Genomic DNA, 17,924 nt, shown 5'->3' with positions numbered 1-17,924 from the left:
TACGTTTACGGGGGTGCACAAGTTGCTGCCTCTTCAATCGTGACGTTTGCCGGAATTATGCAGCACAAGATTATTTATTATTATTATATTATTTATATTATATAATTATTACAACAGCGTTTAGACCGCTTAAAATATTAACCGTATATTTAAACAAATTAATCAATATTTTTTTTTTTTTATCAAGAACGCTGCATTAGGACATCAGTTTCAAGTGACTTGATTGCCATCATCTTTTTAGCCCCCCATCTCAAAAAAGGCATGTGAAGTGTAATGTTTACCTACAATAATCATGTACCAATCAATAACGAGGCTTGAGGTACCCCCTTGCATTTCAGTGATCATTACTATACCATCATTTAATTAATAATAAAACCTGAAGACCACAGGACATGCCAGGGATAGCCCATTTTGGAAAAACATCTCTCCAGACAGTAATACTCTACATGTCATACTCAAATACCCCAAGTCAGAATGTCCAATAATATCCAGTAACTGCTCTTTTAAGTGTCAGGTCATGCAAACAGAATGAAACATCAAAATTGAAGGCAAAAAGACCAGTGTGGTGAAGCCAAATTTTATTTTTACAAAGACAACAGCCGTTCTACTTCAGTGGGATGAAACGAGAAGAGTGTGTAGCTCCAATACCGGGACGACCGTGCTTGACCGGCTTGTATGTGATGGAGAACTCCCCCAGGTAGTGTCCACACATCTCAGGCTGTAAAGACGAAGAAGTTTAATGTTAGTGCCAAGCAGGACAATCTCTCAGCTCCATAACGACAAACACACAACGCCTTTTTTTGATAGTGTTCTTGCCAAGATACCCACAATTATAATATTAAGGACAGGACATGGATGCTTTCACACACCCAAAAAAAACATATCTTGACAGTTGAAGAAAAACAATCAAATGGACAACTTGACAGCCAGTATCACACTTTGACCGCCAGTGTACATTTGGAATATGAACAGTCTCGCAAATGTGGGTTCCGCCAAGCGGAAAGCAACGAATTGTCCCCCACTCCTAGTAACAATAGAACAATTTCAATCAAAACGAGTGCTGTGTCCTAGAAGTGTGTCTAAACTGAAGAGGTCCTGTCAGCACTTGCCTTGATTTCAACCTGGTTGAAGGTCTTGCCATTGTACACTCCGACCATGGAGCCGACCATCTCAGGCAGGATGACCATGTCCCTCAGGTGGGTCTTCACCACCTCGGGCTTTTCCATGGGGGGCGCCTCCTTCTTGGCCTTACGCAGGCGCTTCAGGAGGGACTGCTGCTTGCGGCGCAGGCCACGGTTGAGCCTCCTCCTCTGACGGGCGCAGTACAACTGCATCAGCTGCTCACTGTATGAAAGAGAGAGGGGGGGGGGGAGACATGGTCACAAAAACATCAAGACACTTGAACAGTTTCTTCCCCAAAGCCACAGCCCTTCTCAATAATTATTGATCATTGTACCTTGCACTTTACATGTTCTTGCACTTAGTTGTACAGTATTTATTCATAATATCCACTCATATTGGTACTGTATATTTTGTCTTGAGTATTGTCGTGTTGTCGTCTTGTTGCTGTATGTACTGTAGCTTGTTATGGTTGAATACCAAATCATGTTCCTAGTGCACTGGACATGGCGAATAAAGTTGAATTGAAAGGAACACTTCTTCAGGAGAGTAAGTAATAATTACAATATCAAAACACGCCTGTTAGTGTTATACACTCCAAAGGGCGTTTCAGAAATCCCTGCCCTAGATCTTTTACATCTTTACATCCATTTTAGTAGGGCTGTCATAACGTCTATGGTCATAAATGATATCATGTGATCTTTGCTATGCATACAAAAGCACCACAACCTTGGAAGAGGGCATCACTACCACAAACTTCTAGATACATCCCATTCTGCCTGATGGGATGTATCTAGACACCAGTTGGTAGGATGGGGATGGGATGGGTAGTACAGGGACTGCTGAGGTTTCAGTTGCATATCCTAACGCATTCTGCAGTATTAGAAACAGCCCACTATGGCACATATAATAAGATGACTGACTCACTAGGACATGTCCAGGAGCTGATCGAGGTCCACACCTCTGTAGGTGAACTTCCTGAAGGTACGCTTCTTCTTGATCTCGGTATCCGCCTAGGGGATTAAATAAACATGGTTTAACTCACAAGACAGGTTGTTGAATTGACTCTTTAAACAATTGACCGTTAGTTAATAATAGTTCTATAACATGACTGATATAATAGATAGAAGTGGTTGGTTTGCATGAACACAAAAGCCAGATCGGCTTCGAGCTGAAAGCGCAGTGTTAGCTCGTCTGAGCTAGCATACATCCCAAACTCAGAAAGGGGGTTAATTTAGTGTTAAATCTCTGCGATTTATCGCTGTGTGTTATGTCAAGAAGTGACATGTGAAGGTGGTTCGTTCAGTTTGCACGGGGACGGTTAATTCAGCTGAGATTAACACAGATTGTCACGGATGGGTTTTAGAAAAGAAATTCGGCCACCTACCATCTTGCCTGATGTTCAGGGGAAAAGAACATGCGATATTCTCGTCGGTCCTAATATCGCGCGACTGGAATGAGCATCCGGAATATTTATCCATCTATTTCCTGTCACATAACATGTTTGGGGCCAGGGGGTGGCGCTGTTACACAAGACATAGGACCATCCTCAAAAAGGACCCTCATTCACCTCCACTGGCTCCCAGTCAAGTCCCGCATCACATTAAAAATCCTCGTCCTCACCTACAAATCCCTTCACGCCTGCGCACCCCCAGTACCTAACTGACCTCCTCCCCCAGCATACCCCTTCCCGGAACCTGCGGTCCACAGACATGGGCCTGCTGTCCACCCCCCGCACCAACCTACGGACCTTTGGGGACAGAGCCTTCAGCGTGGCTGCTACTCTCTGGAACTCCCTCCCCACAGTGATCCGCAACGCCCCCACCCTGGACTCCTTCAAACTAGCCCTCAAAACGCATCTGTTCTCCAAGGCCTTTGGCCCCTAGTCATTGTTTTAGTTTTTGCTTTGTTTGTTTTCTGTTTTGTCTGTCCGTTTCATCCCCTTGTACAGCGTCCTTGAGTTTTTGAAAGGCGCTATATAAATTAAAGTTATTATTATTATTATTATTATTATTAGAGGACTGGAAAAGGCCCTGTGGACAGATAAGATGAATATTATCATGTTTGCAAGTTGGATCTGCCCAAGGTTTACAGCACACCACGTCATCTGTGAAACATGGTCGAGTTGGTTTGGGCATGATGTATAACTAACTATCACTAGAACTGGCTAGCTTGTCTTAATTGATGATGTAACTGCTGACGGCAGCAGCAGCAACATGTATTCTGAAGTGTAGAGAAACAGCTTGACTGCTTGAGTACAAGCAAATGCCTCTAAATGCATTGGATGGTGCTGTATCATACAGTAGACACAGACAGACAATATCCAAAAACATACTGCTATGGCAACTAGGGAGTTTTTCAGGGCCAAAAAGCAGAATGTTCGTGACTGGCCAAGTCAATCTTCATATTTATAATAATAATAATAATAATAATAATAATATGAATAACTTTTTATTTGTATAGCGCTTTTCCTGCAAACGTTGCAGCTTGCAATTTAAATCCAATTGAGCATGCAGATGGCTGCAGTACAGGCCTAGCAGAGCATCACCATAGAAGAGACCCAGCATCTGGTGGCGTCAATGGGTCACAGACTTCAGGCGGTTAGTGCATGCTTAATTTGGAGATCATATGGGTCTGTCCCATTACTTTTGGTCCCCTGAAATAGGGGGACTATGTATACAAAGTGTTGTCATTTCTAAATGGTGAAACCAACATGAACCAGAAGAAGAAAGAAATGCTTCACTGTCCCATTACTTACCACAGGGCACTGTAGGTCATTGGGCCTAACAGTGTTGAACAGTGGCTTTGTAAATCAGATCTATTTTTGTTAACCGTGGCTTGTTACGAGGTGCTATGGCGCCTAGCTTATGTCATTTCCCTCAGGGAACCAATGTTATAGTATGTGATGGAATGTCAGGTAATATGAGATAATGAGATGAGAAACAGATAATAGCTAGAACAGGGTATATACAGGAATCTTGAGGTTAATTTGAAAGTGACAGTTGGATCTAAGTGACAGTTGACACTAGAACAGCCGTGTCTATGTTACCGATAATGCAGCATTTTAGAGTCAAATGAACTTCTTAACCAAATTAGAGAATTGGACGTTATATGCATGTTATTCAAGTTTGTATAGAATGTACATCTTTATTACACTTCATTCACACATATATATTTCTCAATATGAACAAATGTTTATCCATTATAAAATGAATGATGGATCCAAACGAAAACTCAAAAGGAATGTATGATAATAATACCAAAGGTAGTAACAGCTAATTTCCCTTCAGATTGTAGAAAATAAATTTCAAACAAAATATAATATGAACAATCACTGATTAAAAAAACATGTCTTGTCCTCTTTTCAATCATCAATGTAACATGATAAACAAATTAAAACATTAAACAATACAATGTGGAAAGAATTGACAAATGAATCCAGTATTCAGCTTGGAATGTTGAAAAATGGTTTTCGCAAGATACTCTAATCCAATGACAAGCTTGGCTCCAGTTCTACTGGTTTTGCAAACAGAGGGGGGAAAAAAGCCAAAAAGCCAAAAAGCTCAAGCCTGCATGGAGTACAAAAAAAGGAACGGAATGAGAATTTAATGAGACAGTGGTTTGTTCCGACAAACACATTTGGGTGACATTTCCTTCCCTCGGTCTCAACATAATAACAAAAGTTCTTATTGCCTTTTATATCACCAACTAAAATACTTAACAGATACAAGCAGTTGTAACAAATTCACATTCATATTCACATCAATTGAAGAAATAATAAAATGTATAGTTTACATTATCAATATAGTCTCGAGCCATCCGCATATGCATATGGGAACATATGCAAATAGTGGAAGGCAACACGTCTGACTTGAGGGACTATCAACAACATGATTATTAGGAATATAAATACAAGGATGGGCAAATTCCAACAATAGAAGAAAAAAAATAATCTATCAATATTCCACATTCTTCTTGTATTAATACAGAGGATTTTTAGACATCTTGTCTTAGCAAGTATAATATTTGGCTGATAGTTAATATTTGGCTGATAATAAAATCATTGGCATCCCATCATTGGCACCCCATCCCTAATCCATCCACCAATGTGGCAAAACATTACAATAGAGGTAGGGAAAACTAAGAAAGAATTGTTTGGCACTTTACAAAACATACTGACTTTAATGGTTACACTTTAAAAACACCTTTGTAAAGCCATTTCAACACTTGAATAAACATGTACTAATGGAATAAATGGATAATTGTGATAGGTGTGAAATTTGGTCCTAACCAAATGAGGGCAAGAAAGCATTTTTCTCCAACACCAAAAGGAGATCACGGAAAAAAGGTGAAATCGTATGTAATTTTTTAAATAAAAAGCCTTGAGGTTCTAATGTTCCATGTTCTAAATCAGCACGCCTTTAAGGCGATTTAAGAATCCTGCGCCTCTTCTTGGTATACCTGCCCATCACCCTGGTAACCCTCATCTTGGAATTCCGGAACGTATTCGCAGGCCCCAGCTCCGTTCTGCTCAACCTCGACCTCCTCGTTCTTAGGGCAGTACTTAGCGTCGTAGATCTGGCGTCCCAGACCAAAGTTCTGCCCGCTCTGGTTGGCGCCCTGGTTAGAGCCCATCTGCAGGGACATGGTGCTGTTGTCACATTTGTCAGTCCCCGACTTCTCGTCGTAGATGGCGCGTCGGGTACCTGGAGCCGTCATGCCAGCCTGACAAATAGGGAGAAAGAGGTTTACTATAAAATCCATTGAACTTTTCATGCAAGAAGCTGTTAATAGTAAAAGTTCAAGTGAACAGAAGTTTTTTTTCTTCCTGAAGATATAACTGTAAAGAAAACGAATCTAAACCAGTGGTTCTCAAACCTCTCCTCGGGGACCACAAACCATAATTGCTTTGCACTTGATTAGTTGAATCAGGTGTGCTGGTGGTGGAACAGATCAAATACGTGGAACGGCTGGTGGTCCCCGAGGAGAGGTTTGAGAACCACTGATCTAAACCAATAAATCACTACAATTTGACATGACCAAGTCTTAAAATCTGAATTTTACCTGACTGGCGCCTTTGTTGGTCCCCATTTGGAGGCTAATGGTGGAGTTGTCCATGGGGGGCAGTATGTGAGCATTAGGATCGTAGACGTGCCTCCTAGTTCCATAGGCGTTCATACCTGCCTGACTGGCACACTTGTTGGTCCCCATCTATATCAGTTATGAAAGGGCAGCAGGATGAGTAGGATATAATAGCCTCTCTTAAACATTGATTTGATCTACACAGCAAGATTAGTTGTCAACAATGTTCAGACTAAAGCTAGAAAACAAGTCAGCAAAGTCTTTAAAGTAACACTAATCTGGATGCCGTGGAGTTCTGAAGCATGCCGATCAAGCCAACAACCTGAATTCATATTATATATTATCTGGATTTACATTAATAACATATGTAACATAACATAACAATACATACATTTACAAAATAATTGAGAAATGGTTACCAGAACCAAGCACAACTGTACACCTAGGTGTAACAGAATGTTTATAAAGCTATTTTGAAAAATGTATGCAGATTTTTTTTGGCTTGAACATTTTGACAAAATCATATGCCAGTCTTATCCAGCATTATCCATCGTTGTTGTCTTAGGTGGCACCAATACTAATAACAACAACAAAGCTGGCTATTGAGGAGACTATTCGTGAGCTTAGAATGATAAGGTTCTATTTCCGTTTAGAATGATAAGGTTCTATCTCCGTTTAGAATGATAAGGTTCTATCTCCGTTTAGAATGATAAGGTTCTATCTCCGTTTAGAATGATAAGGTTCTATCTCCGTTTAGAATTATAAGGTTCTATCTCCGTTTAGGGCAGTTCAGAGATATTGAGCGTCAAAGTTTTTACATTCCATTATGTTTTGTGAGATGGAACCTTTGTATTTTATGAATTACTAACTAAAACATTTCAACATTTTAAATACAACACCACACAGGCGTTAATAAACACCTAATGGATCAGATTACCGGTATGTAAAAAACAAAATGTTGACAAAAATGGAGATAGAACCTTATAATTCTAACGTCACGTATTGAGGAAGCTAAAAGTTCACAAGAAAAAATATCCTTCCCTCTTCTCCTCCACTGAGGTGTATCTGCACATTCTCTTACCTGCAGTCCAATGACGCACTGTCCAGCCCTCATCTTCTCCTCGTCAAACGCCCTCTCCTGTTTGTCTGCATACTTCACCCCAATGTCCACTCGGGAATGTATGCCCTTGGTCTTGGCCTATTGGAAATTGCACAGACCGTCATATTGGACTCCCAAAAATATCAGTCATTACTGAATTGTTAGGCATCCTTCGAGTGCGACAGATGGGTTTTAAATCAAGACTGACTAAAGAGACTCTGTTAGACCATTCAGCTAGTCTGAGCTGTTAGTCCAGGGAACATACATTTCATACATTTCCAAAGCGACAAATACATAATTATGACTAAGTAAGTGAATCATCTATCCACCAGTCACAACAGGAAAAGGTAATCTATGCTCAGGCCAGGGGCCATTGGCAGTCGTCGTTCTAGAAGAAGGATTTATTTTTCCAAGGTAACTCGACACGCTAGGGCAGTTACTTATGTTAGCTGCTACACAGCTTGAGAGAAAACCTATTCATGAGTTTCACTTCCAACAGCAGTGTGTAAGTGAAGGTACTTACCATGCTGGCAAGAGCCAGTAGCGTGCTCTGGACCTGGGTCATGTTACCACTCTCAAACAGGTCATTGGCCTCAAAGATGTCGTGTGGCTTCAGTCCATAACTTGTGATAGCTTTGGTGAAGTTAGTCAGGTTCTCCAACTAGAATCAGACACGTACACCAGATGACATTCAATAAGTTAAGAGCATATCATCACTAATCAATCACACAGGAATAGAATTCATGAAAATTATTATTATGTGCCCCTTTGCCAAGGACAACAATACATTAATAATTCACTCTCTACATTTGAGTACATATTCTCTAGCCCGGAAGTTGCACCCATCTATAAAGGATTTGAAAAGCAAATGCTCAGACATAGTCACTAGAAAATAAACAAGATTTGGTGAAGTTTGTTCGTGACTAAGCTTGTCTGATGTGCAGTAGCGATAACATATCCAATCAGCTCACCTGATGCCAGTTTAGAGTGGATTGGTTTATCTTTTTCACAGAGCCAGGGTGAAGTTTGTTGATCAGTCTAAGGGATAAAGATTGTTAATGTAAGTTAAGTTAATTGTTTAGATTAATTGTTAATTGCTTAGATTTCAGATTACACAATAAGTCAGAGGGTAATAGACCTACAGTGCCTTCCATAAGTATGGGACATTTTTTTGTCTTCTTTTATAGCTCTATACTCCAACAAGTACTATGAAGTTGAAGTAGAGATTCTCTGCTGTGTCAATGTTTTCACTATTTTGAAATTACAACCATTGTATACATACTAGTCCCCCTATTTTAGCACACCAAATGTGTTGGTAAATTGGCTTGACAAGTGACACATATGTAAGTCTCTCTCTCTCTCTCTCTCTCTCTCTCTCTCTCTCTCTCTCTCTAATTGAGTGTATGATACATGCTTACTCGCATAATGTGATACCGTTTTTCAGGCTTTTCTGGAAGTCTTCACCAATAGCAACACCAGTCACATCCTCGATCCAGACCCTCAGCTCCTCCTCCTTCTGAGTGTCATACTTCTGAGCAATCTGGAGGGGGGAGATAAACATATATGTGTTATAAGTTGTGTTATAAGTATGTTATATATGTTATAAGCAGCCACAATGATGTTACAAGTACTGTACATCTCACAGTGTTGACTAAATGGGATATTATAGGTGATTTTCTTGGATATTACAGCACTCAAGAGTTGACACACACACACACACACACACACACACACACACACACACACACACACATCCTGTTTGTTAAACCACTTTAATTCCTCTCTCCCCTGAAGCACAGCAGGGTAGCTGGTGAACTGGCAAGTCAATTTTACGTGCACAGACTGACTTCTTGAGAGGCTGTTCAAATCAAATCAAAATCAAGTTTTATTTGTAAAGCACATTTTCTCACGAGATGTGACTCATCAATGCGCTTCACATAATGACAGAGCCTCGAGCAGGCCAACAAGGTGATATTATGATTGGAATAAACCATTATGAGATTAAAGTTGAGACTCAGCTTTTATTTGAAGGCATGTGTGTACTTGGTTTCACTATTCAGAAAGTACAACACTTTCTATGCTTAAGTCAATTGTCTTGACAGGTGTTTCTGGTAAGTCAGGAGTGTTCCGTCACATCATTTGTGCATTTATGCATCAGAGAGCTGTCAATGTCTAGTATTGATTCTAGGCGTTGTATTTGCCTTTGGAGTTTTCTATTGGTGTCTGTCAACATGAACAGTCAAATAAAAAAATTAATAAGTACATATGTGCCTTAGAGATTAAATATGTGCCTTACAGATAAAAAATAATGTATTGCGATAAAGCACCTTTGAAGTTACATTTCTCCAAGGCAATGTGAAACTGAGCTTCAAGTGCAACCAAATAAAGGACAGTCATTTGACCTTTCTCAGAATGCAAGTCTTCTAAATACTTTTGCTTGATGAATCAATTAATTATCGCTCAACTGAAAACATTACTTGCTTGAATCCCCATGAAGACATTGAAATACCAGTATGTAATTTAGAGTGACATGTTGAACTCAAGGAATTCAAACCCATGGCCCAATCTGGATAATAGGGAAAACAGCTGTTAGAAAACTAAAGTTAAATTAAGAGTTAAGTGTCTAACAATCAAATGAATGAACTTGGACCACAAAAGTTGTTTCTTAGGTGTCAGTTTTGTTTGAATTTAGTAACCAGAACACTGGCTTAAGCATAACCTAGTCTACCGTCTTCACTAACAGGGCAGAGGAGGAGGAAAAGAGGGGAAAACCCGAAACCCTTAAATACCGCACATAGCTTAGAGCAGGCTACGTCTTCAATGACAGGAAATACCACACAGCTCTTAACTTCTACCCCGATGAACATTTTTGGTATGAGAGGAAACCAACAGCTCTTTACATCATCATGTACATTGTGTTCCGAGACACACTGGTGCTGACTGTGGAGAATGGATGGGACCCATCTCCCATACATTTTTACATTTACATTTTTGGCATTTAGCAGACGCCTTATTCCAAAGCGACTTACAATCAATACATTTGAATACTAAGCATGTGAATCATCAGTCCACCAGTCGTAGCAGGAAGAGTAATCCAGCTCAGGCCCGGGGCCATTAATAGAAGGAAAAACCTTCTCCTATCACCTTCTAAAACCAATTTCCTTTCTTTTTTTTTTGACACTGGAGAAACAGAGAAACAGTACAAGAGGGGCAATAGAAGTTCTTAGGGACGCCGTAGAGGGGAAAGCGGGTGTCTTTAGGAGACGTAGTGGTGAGGGGCAGAAGATGTCTCATACAAGGACAACCCTAACCCTAACCCTAACCCTAACCCTAACCCTAGCCATGGAATGTCAACTATAAACCAGCTGAAGGACAAATACACATTGTTATGTGTGTCAGACACAGACCACACAAATGCATACTGGTATCTAACAGATTACAGTAGCCAACGAGGGAGGACAGTTATCAACCTAACGTGGAGCATCATGGAGAAAATACTACATCGTTTATTAGGTAAAATAAGAATATAATTAGTTTTGTCTGTTTACACTGGTGGTGGTTAAAATAAAAAAAGTTCCTCGACTCTGGAGTTTCAATTCCAATTCACCTGTTAGGCCTATACATTGCCGGTATAAAGACAAGGTTCAACAATAGCCTAGTTATTTGCTTTGAATAGGGCTATAGTGTTTATCTCCGTGTTTATGTCAACATTGAGGCTTTGTTTTGGGTGGAGGGTTTGCCTTAGATAACAATGACCCCGTTTTCTCTCGAAGATAACTTTCTAAGATGCATCTGAAGTAGGCTAATGGAATCGTACATAGGGATTTACATTTGTGCATGCACAAAGACATTTACTCTGCCAATAAGGGCAACGCCCATAGCCAACCTCACCTACAACCTAAATCATATAGGTATCATTTCTAGAATATATTATTGTCAAAGTTAATATGCACGTCACGTGATTCACACGTTTTGAACGATGATTTTATTTTAAGCCCGCGCGTCCACAGGCGCACATGACGTGATCTAAAAAAATTACCTGGATACACAGTAACCCATGAATTAATATAGATATATAGATAATTATAATTAAATTATACAAATTATCATTTTATTCGCTTACCTTGTTTTTAACTTCGGCAGAAAACCCATAGGCAGGACCTTTGTTAAAGCCAGACATTGTGAACAACTTTTGTACCTTTGGTGGTGATCACAAACTTTTTTGTTTAGTTTCTTTGAGCGAGGAGGACGATAGTACTCTTTTATTTTCGTTTCTCTTCCAATGAAACTCCGAAGCGAACTAAATACTTCCTTTTCTTTTTTCGATCCACCAATCAAAACGCTCACACGGAGATGTTACCCTGCGTTAATCGATCTTAGGCTCCACCTATCCCCTTTCTCTCTGGGTCGTGATTGATATCAAAAAGTCCTTATATGGAATGAAAGTCCCAAATTCCTGAATGGGGGGAGTATCCTTACCCCTGTCGAGCCAGACGAGGGATCTTGAGTCACCGTCGAAAACAGTTTGAGGAACTCCAGGGGCGTATTCCATCAACGTCGCTAAAGGACAATCCAGGCTTATTTTTTTATAAATCTCGCGAGATTTACAAAAACATCCAGCCTTATTTTGATAACTCTCGCGAGATTTATCAAAAATAAGCCAGGATTTTCCTTTAGCGACGTTGATGGAATACCCCCCAGTAGTACAATGAGCTCCTGGATGATGTCACGATAACTGATGCGGAGCCACATTTCATTCAGTGCATATTGTTCCCTCTGTCTGTCTACACATTCATTCACGGGCTTTACGCTCAATAAAATAATAATCATAATAATAATAATAATAATAATAATCATAATAATAATAACTTTTTATTTGTATAGCGCTTTTCCTGCAACGTTGCAGCTCAAAGTGCTCCAAGAAAAGAACAAACACGTTTAATACTGACTTTATTGTGAACATGGTTAATAAATACTTGACTGGGGACTGCGGAATATCTTACATATAAATAGGCTATATCGTGGTACATAATTGCAGGCTACTTGTTACAAGTGTTGTAAACCAGTAGCACTATTCGGACGGGATTCGTTTTAGGGGAAGCAGGGTATAATGTAACCAGACAGAGCACCTCCGTAATGTCAGTAATGTTTATGGACTGCATGTAATAATTCAGATTTATTGTACTGTGTGACACGAATACAATGCCAATCGGCGTCTCTGTGTTTCGTGGGAAAGTAGCCTACGAGTGATTTGGAGTTTTGCCAGTGATGCGCATGCGTGTGAGCAGGAAAACGTGAACGGATCTTCACCATTGACACTGAGAACAGTCCTGATATGTCTGACCTCATTTGATCAGGTGTCCATGAAGATATGTCTGATTATAAATCAGGGTTTGTCCAAGAACATTTATAAATGTTCAATATGTTCCGATAAATATGTTCTCAACTTAATTATATGCATTTTACTGTCCCAATCGAAACATCTTAACTCATATCATCTTAACTCATACTATCTTGTAGATAGTACTAGTTATTTGTCTATATTATCTTGTAGATAGTACTAGTTTTTTTTGTCTGTCTTACATGTAACGATGAATTGAGAATCAAGGACCCCAATTGAAATAAGCCAGTGGCTTTCTTGGGTTTTTATCCTGTTAGTTGACCTTGTATGTAATATGTACTTTCATGTACCTACTTCTGCAAATCTTCTAATAAAGTTTTCAATCAATCAATCAATACTTCTCACGATCCAGGCTGCCGGATGAGAAAAACTTAAAACATGAATCACAAAGGTTTGTTGGGTAAAACTTATCAAATGCGAATCGTTCTCTGAAAAAACGCACATAATCTATGTATTTTGTAACAGTTTTTTTTATGTGCTTAAACTGTAGGCTATGTGCTGATTATCATTTCCTTCCTGTAGGCCTATCTATGTGACACCTCAAAATAAGTTCCTCTAGAAAGATAAAGTACTAATCTAACAGACAGGCAGCAGTGTCCTGGATTGAAGGTCTCATTGCTGATACTGTACAAGGGGGGTGGTCGTTATTCCAGATGGGGTATGTATGTATGTATGTATGCCATCCAATATGTACAGGAAGAGCGTGTAGTGTGGTGTGCTGTCGAGTCAGAGAAGAACAGCTGGTTGTCAAAGGGCAGGAAGGTGATACCATGAAGGTGAGGTGGAGTGATTCATGTTGTAAAGGGGAGGGATGTTCTGGAAGTGGTTTAACAGTGATTTAGTCACTAGCACACCTCTCATGACGTAAATCGTGACCTTAGAATGATAAGGTTATATGTTATATCTCAGTTTAGGGTAGTTCAGAGATATTGAGCGTCAAAGTTTTTACATTCCATTATGTTTTGTGAGATGGAACCTTTGTATTTTATTAATTACTAACTCAAAAATGTCAACATTTTAAAAAATAACACCACACAGGCATTAATAAACACCTAATGGGTCAGATTATGTAAAAAACTCAATTTTGACAAAAATGGAGATAGAACCTTATGTAGCGGGTACAAATATATGCTGCGCCTTTAAGACGAGGTCACATGAACGCGCAGGTGTAAACGCGCAGGTGTGCTTGAAAGAGGAGCAGTGAGTTGGAACGAGCAACGTGGACGGAGCGGTAGCGGTGTGGGCTCTTTGCAAGTATATAGTTTTGATAAGAAGATATTGCCGAGTGGTCATACAAAGTACGGGATACGTTGATTTGCGAGTGTTTTGTTTGGGAAGAGCGGGCCTGAACGTCGTCGGTATCGAGAGGTGAAGCGTGCGCCAGCTCACCCCTCCCCCACCCCGTGTGTGAACTGCGAGAGAAAGGAGCTACTCGTGGTTGGTGTTCATTGTCCTGTACAGAGGAGAAGCGTGCGCCAGTGAGGCGTGGGTTCAGCGAGGTTTCTCGGAGTTGCCCTGCCAGCCATCAGACACCCTTGACGTGCGATCTCTGCTGGATGGGTAATCTCTGCACTACACCTTGCCATTAGCACTGGCCAACCACGCATACTGTGCGCGGACGAACAGAACTGTGAACTGAACGGACTAATGCTCGAACGCGCACAAACCCACACTGGGAGAAAAGGACTGCTCATTCAGACTGATGTTGTTAAATGTACCCTCTGTGAGACTGCTAGACTCTCTGTGAGACTGCTAGACTCTCGGTGTGACTGCTAGACTCTCTGTGTGACTGCTAGACTCTCTGTGAGACTGCTAGACTCTCTGTGAGACTGCTAGACTCTCTGTGAGACTGCTAGACTCTCTGTGAGACTGCTAGACTCTCTGTGTGACTGCTAATACATTACCATATTGAATTTATTGACCCAAATGTTAACCGTTTTGTGTTTGGATAATTTTCCATAAGCTCTGTGTTTATTTTTGAGTAAACATTTGAATGGAATAACAGCTGTAATTTCCCATTTCATTTACTTACCTGGGGGTAGGGGCGCCTCACCTGTTTAGCTAGACCTAGGTAAAGTAGGGGGTGGTGTCAGGTCAGTTCGGCACTTACCTCGCACACACTGCACACACTTTTCACGGCCACCTACTAAAGCCCACTTTACCCCGTCTAAGAGGTTGACGTTAACCCAAGCTACTAAACAGGAAACAACTTGCTCACTCACCTGAACATTGAGGCCATAGGTATTGGGTGTGGGGGACCTAGATCCTGTCCCACTCAGTCCTCCCCAGACTAAGTACTTTGTAACCCCTACAAGGCGGCGGTAATAATCCCGACCGTCACAATTGGCGTCACGAACAGGATAGAATAAGCAACCATTTTTAAGTGGAAGCCATGGCAGAATTAGAGGAACTTAAGAAGCAATTTGAGAGGATGATGGAGAGGTTCAATGACCAAGCTGAGGCCCTGATACAAGCTAGAAGCGAGCATAGAGAAGCTCTGGCATTAGCTAAAGCAGTCATAGATCAGCAGAAAGAAAAGCCCCCTGCATCTATTGTGTATATCCCCAGAGACCGCAAGATTTCAGATTTCAGTGGTAAACAAGGTGATGTAGATATTGAAGAATGGATCACATCAATTAAATCTGCCCTTCAAATCATGAAGGTCCCTATAGAGGACCAAGCCGAGTTCATCAAGCAGCATCTTCAAAACGAAGCCAAACTCACAGTCAAGTATATGGCAGACAAAGCTAAGGATGCAGAGACCATATTTGAAGCACTGCGTAAGACTTATGGTGACAAAGTCCCTTTAGGCACCCGGCTCAAAGAATTCTATGACCGCAAGCAGTTGGCAGGAGAGACCATACGTTCTTACGCCTATGACATTCAAGAAAAGCTAATGCGAATTTGTCGTAGAGATGCCAAGCGTGTCCCTGATTCAGACGGAATGCTGAAAGAACAGCTTGCTCTTGGGCTTCGAGATGATATCTTAAGAAGAGAGATCAAGAGGAGACTGAAGGAAAAGGAGAGTCTTACTTTTGCTGAGCTAATGCAAGACGCCATCTCATGGTCTGAGGAGGAAGAGGTTCAGGGGTCTGATAGTGCGCAAAGCAGTTCCCGTGCCAAAGGTGCCATTAATGCTACCAGGGCTACCGACGAACCTGCTTCGCAGTTGACAATGGAGATGTTGTATGAAGCAATACAAAAGTTAGCCATCCGTCAAGATGAACTGTTCCAGATGATGGGCCACAGTGGCACTGGCATGACACAAGGGAAAGGCGAGAGGGCAAGAAGCCCCCCTTTGAAAAACGAAGATGGGCAGTTCATCTGCTACACGTGCAATGAGCCAGGACATACCAGCAGACACTGTCCTCTGAACAGGGGAGCTAAGAGCATAGCACGTCCTCCACTCGGAAGGGATGGGCCATCTGGGCCTGCAGGAAACGACCCCGGAGGGGCGATGCGCCAGAGTCCAGGTACCCCTGCAATTAGAAGTCACCTGGCAAGGCAGCCCTGTAACACTTCTCAAGCCTCAAGTGTAAGTGCCTTTGGAAACTGCTTGGTCGTTGAAGTGAAGATAGCAGGCGTGAAGACTGACTGCCTGTTGGACACAGGCTCAGAGGTGACCACAATCCGGGAATCTTACTTCAGAGAGTACTTTGGGAAGTCGGCGTTGTCCTCAGCCAACTGGGTCCAGCTCGCCGCTGCCAATGGCCTCGAAATTCCCGTCCTTGGATGCCTGGAGGCGGAGGTAGAGTGCATGGGGAAGACCGTTGGCAGGAAGTGTGTCTTTGTCCTTAAAGATGAAAGCCCAGATGTGGAAGAGATGAGAGGCCTCCCAGGTATCCTGGGAATGAATGTTCTAAGTGAACTGAAGGATCTTTTCGTTGCCACGGACGGCATGAAGAAGATGAATAAGTATCGGGAAACAGAGGCTAAGGTCCACAGGGTGCTAGCGAACATCAGAAAAGAGGCAGGGTCCCTCGGACAGAGTGACCGAATAGGATATGTTAAAGTGGCAGGCAGAGAGACAGTCATCATTCCTCCACTCAGCGAGCGCATCCTGGAGGGTTCGCCTCGCCTACGGAGAGGGCTCGCCTCGCCTACGGAGAGGGCTCGCCTCGCCTACGGAGAGGGCTCGCCTCGTCTACGGAGAGGGCTCGCCTCGCCTACGGAGAGGGTTCGCCTCGCCTACGGAGAGGGCTCGCCTCGCCTACGGAGAGGGCTCGCCTCGCCTACGGAGAGGGTTCGCCTCGCCTACGGAGAGGGCTCGCCTCGCCTACGGAGAGGGCTCGCCTCGACTACGGAGAGGGCTCGCCTCGCCTACGGAGAGGGCTCGCCTCGCCTACGGAGAGGGTTCGCCTCGCCTACGGAGAGGGCTCGCCTCGCCTACGGAGAGGGCTCGCCTCGCCTACGGAGAGGGCTCGCCTCGCCTACGGAGAGGGTTCGCCTCGCCTACGGAGAGGGCTCGCCTCGCCTACGGAGAGGGCTCGCCTCGTCTACGGAGAGGGCTCGCCTCGCCTACGGAGAGGGCTCGCCTCGTCTACGGAGAGGGCTCGCCTCGCCTACGGAGAGGGCTCGCCTCGCCTACGGAGAGGGTTCGCCTCGCCTACGGAGAGGGCTCGCCTCGCCTACGGAGAGGGCTCGCCTCGCCTACGGAGAGGGTTCGCCTCGCCTACGGAGAGGGCTCGCCTCGCCTACGGAGAGGGTTCGCCTCGCCTACGGAGAGGGCTCGCCTCGCCTACGGAGAGGGTTCGCCTCGCCTACGGAGAGGGCTCGCCTCGCCTACGGAGAGGGCTCGCCTCGCCTACGGGCAGGCACCCGTCCGGTAAGGACACCGACCCTGACATTGGCACAGGCTGCCCTGACTTCATATGCATCCCTGCCACTACACACATGCCCCACACAAACACAGGCCTGGGTATTAGAGAAGTAGTCGAGGAGCATTCAAATGATGAGGGTCAGATTGATGATGGGGCCATAGGTGAAGTTGCTAGGCCCATACATGAGGAGCTGGGAACTATGGGTGGGTCAGATGCAGGGAGTGAAAGTGAGAGTGTGGCTGAACCCAGACGATCTCAAAGACAGACCAGGGGTAGAATTCCCTGTAGATTCAGGAGTGATTATGTTTTGAAATAATTTGTGCAATTGTAAATGTTTTATACTTACCTTCATGCATGTCCATGTTTTTAGGTATTGAGGAGTGAAAAGTGTTATGATGCCGTG

General features: G+C 42.8%; 2 protein-coding genes across 2 annotated transcripts; both read right to left on the bottom strand.

Moving 5' to 3' along the window:
• Positions 1 to 561: 561 nt before the first annotated feature.
• Positions 562 to 2,555, bottom strand: rps15 (ribosomal protein S15). The gene is made up of 4 exons (XM_080543371.1): positions 2,507 to 2,555; positions 2,047 to 2,132; positions 1,110 to 1,344; positions 562 to 718 (listed from the first exon to the last, which is right to left on the bottom strand). Exons 1-4 carry the CDS (start codon positions 2,507 to 2,509, stop codon positions 605 to 607), a joined length of 438 nt encoding a protein of 145 aa, XP_080399497.1. The 5' UTR covers positions 2,510 to 2,555; the 3' UTR covers positions 562 to 604.
• A 2,837-nt stretch (positions 2,556 to 5,392) lies between these two features.
• Positions 5,393 to 11,566, bottom strand: cnn2 (calponin 2). Its single transcript, XM_080543370.1, has 7 exons — positions 11,424 to 11,566; positions 8,719 to 8,840; positions 8,272 to 8,338; positions 7,824 to 7,961; positions 7,283 to 7,399; positions 6,184 to 6,330; positions 5,393 to 5,844 (listed from the first exon to the last, which is right to left on the bottom strand). Exons 1-7 carry the CDS (start codon positions 11,478 to 11,480, stop codon positions 5,551 to 5,553), a joined length of 942 nt encoding a protein of 313 aa, XP_080399496.1. The 5' UTR covers positions 11,481 to 11,566; the 3' UTR covers positions 5,393 to 5,550.
• Positions 11,567 to 17,924: the final 6,358 nt, after the last annotated feature.

Source organism: Nansenia antarctica, assembly GCF_963989245.1.
Source record: "Nansenia antarctica genome assembly, chromosome: 12".
Lineage (NCBI taxonomy): Eukaryota > Metazoa > Chordata > Actinopteri > Argentiniformes > Microstomatidae > Nansenia > Nansenia antarctica.
Note: the sequence above shows the minus strand (reverse complement) of the source record. Positions and strands in the feature narration are given on the sequence as shown.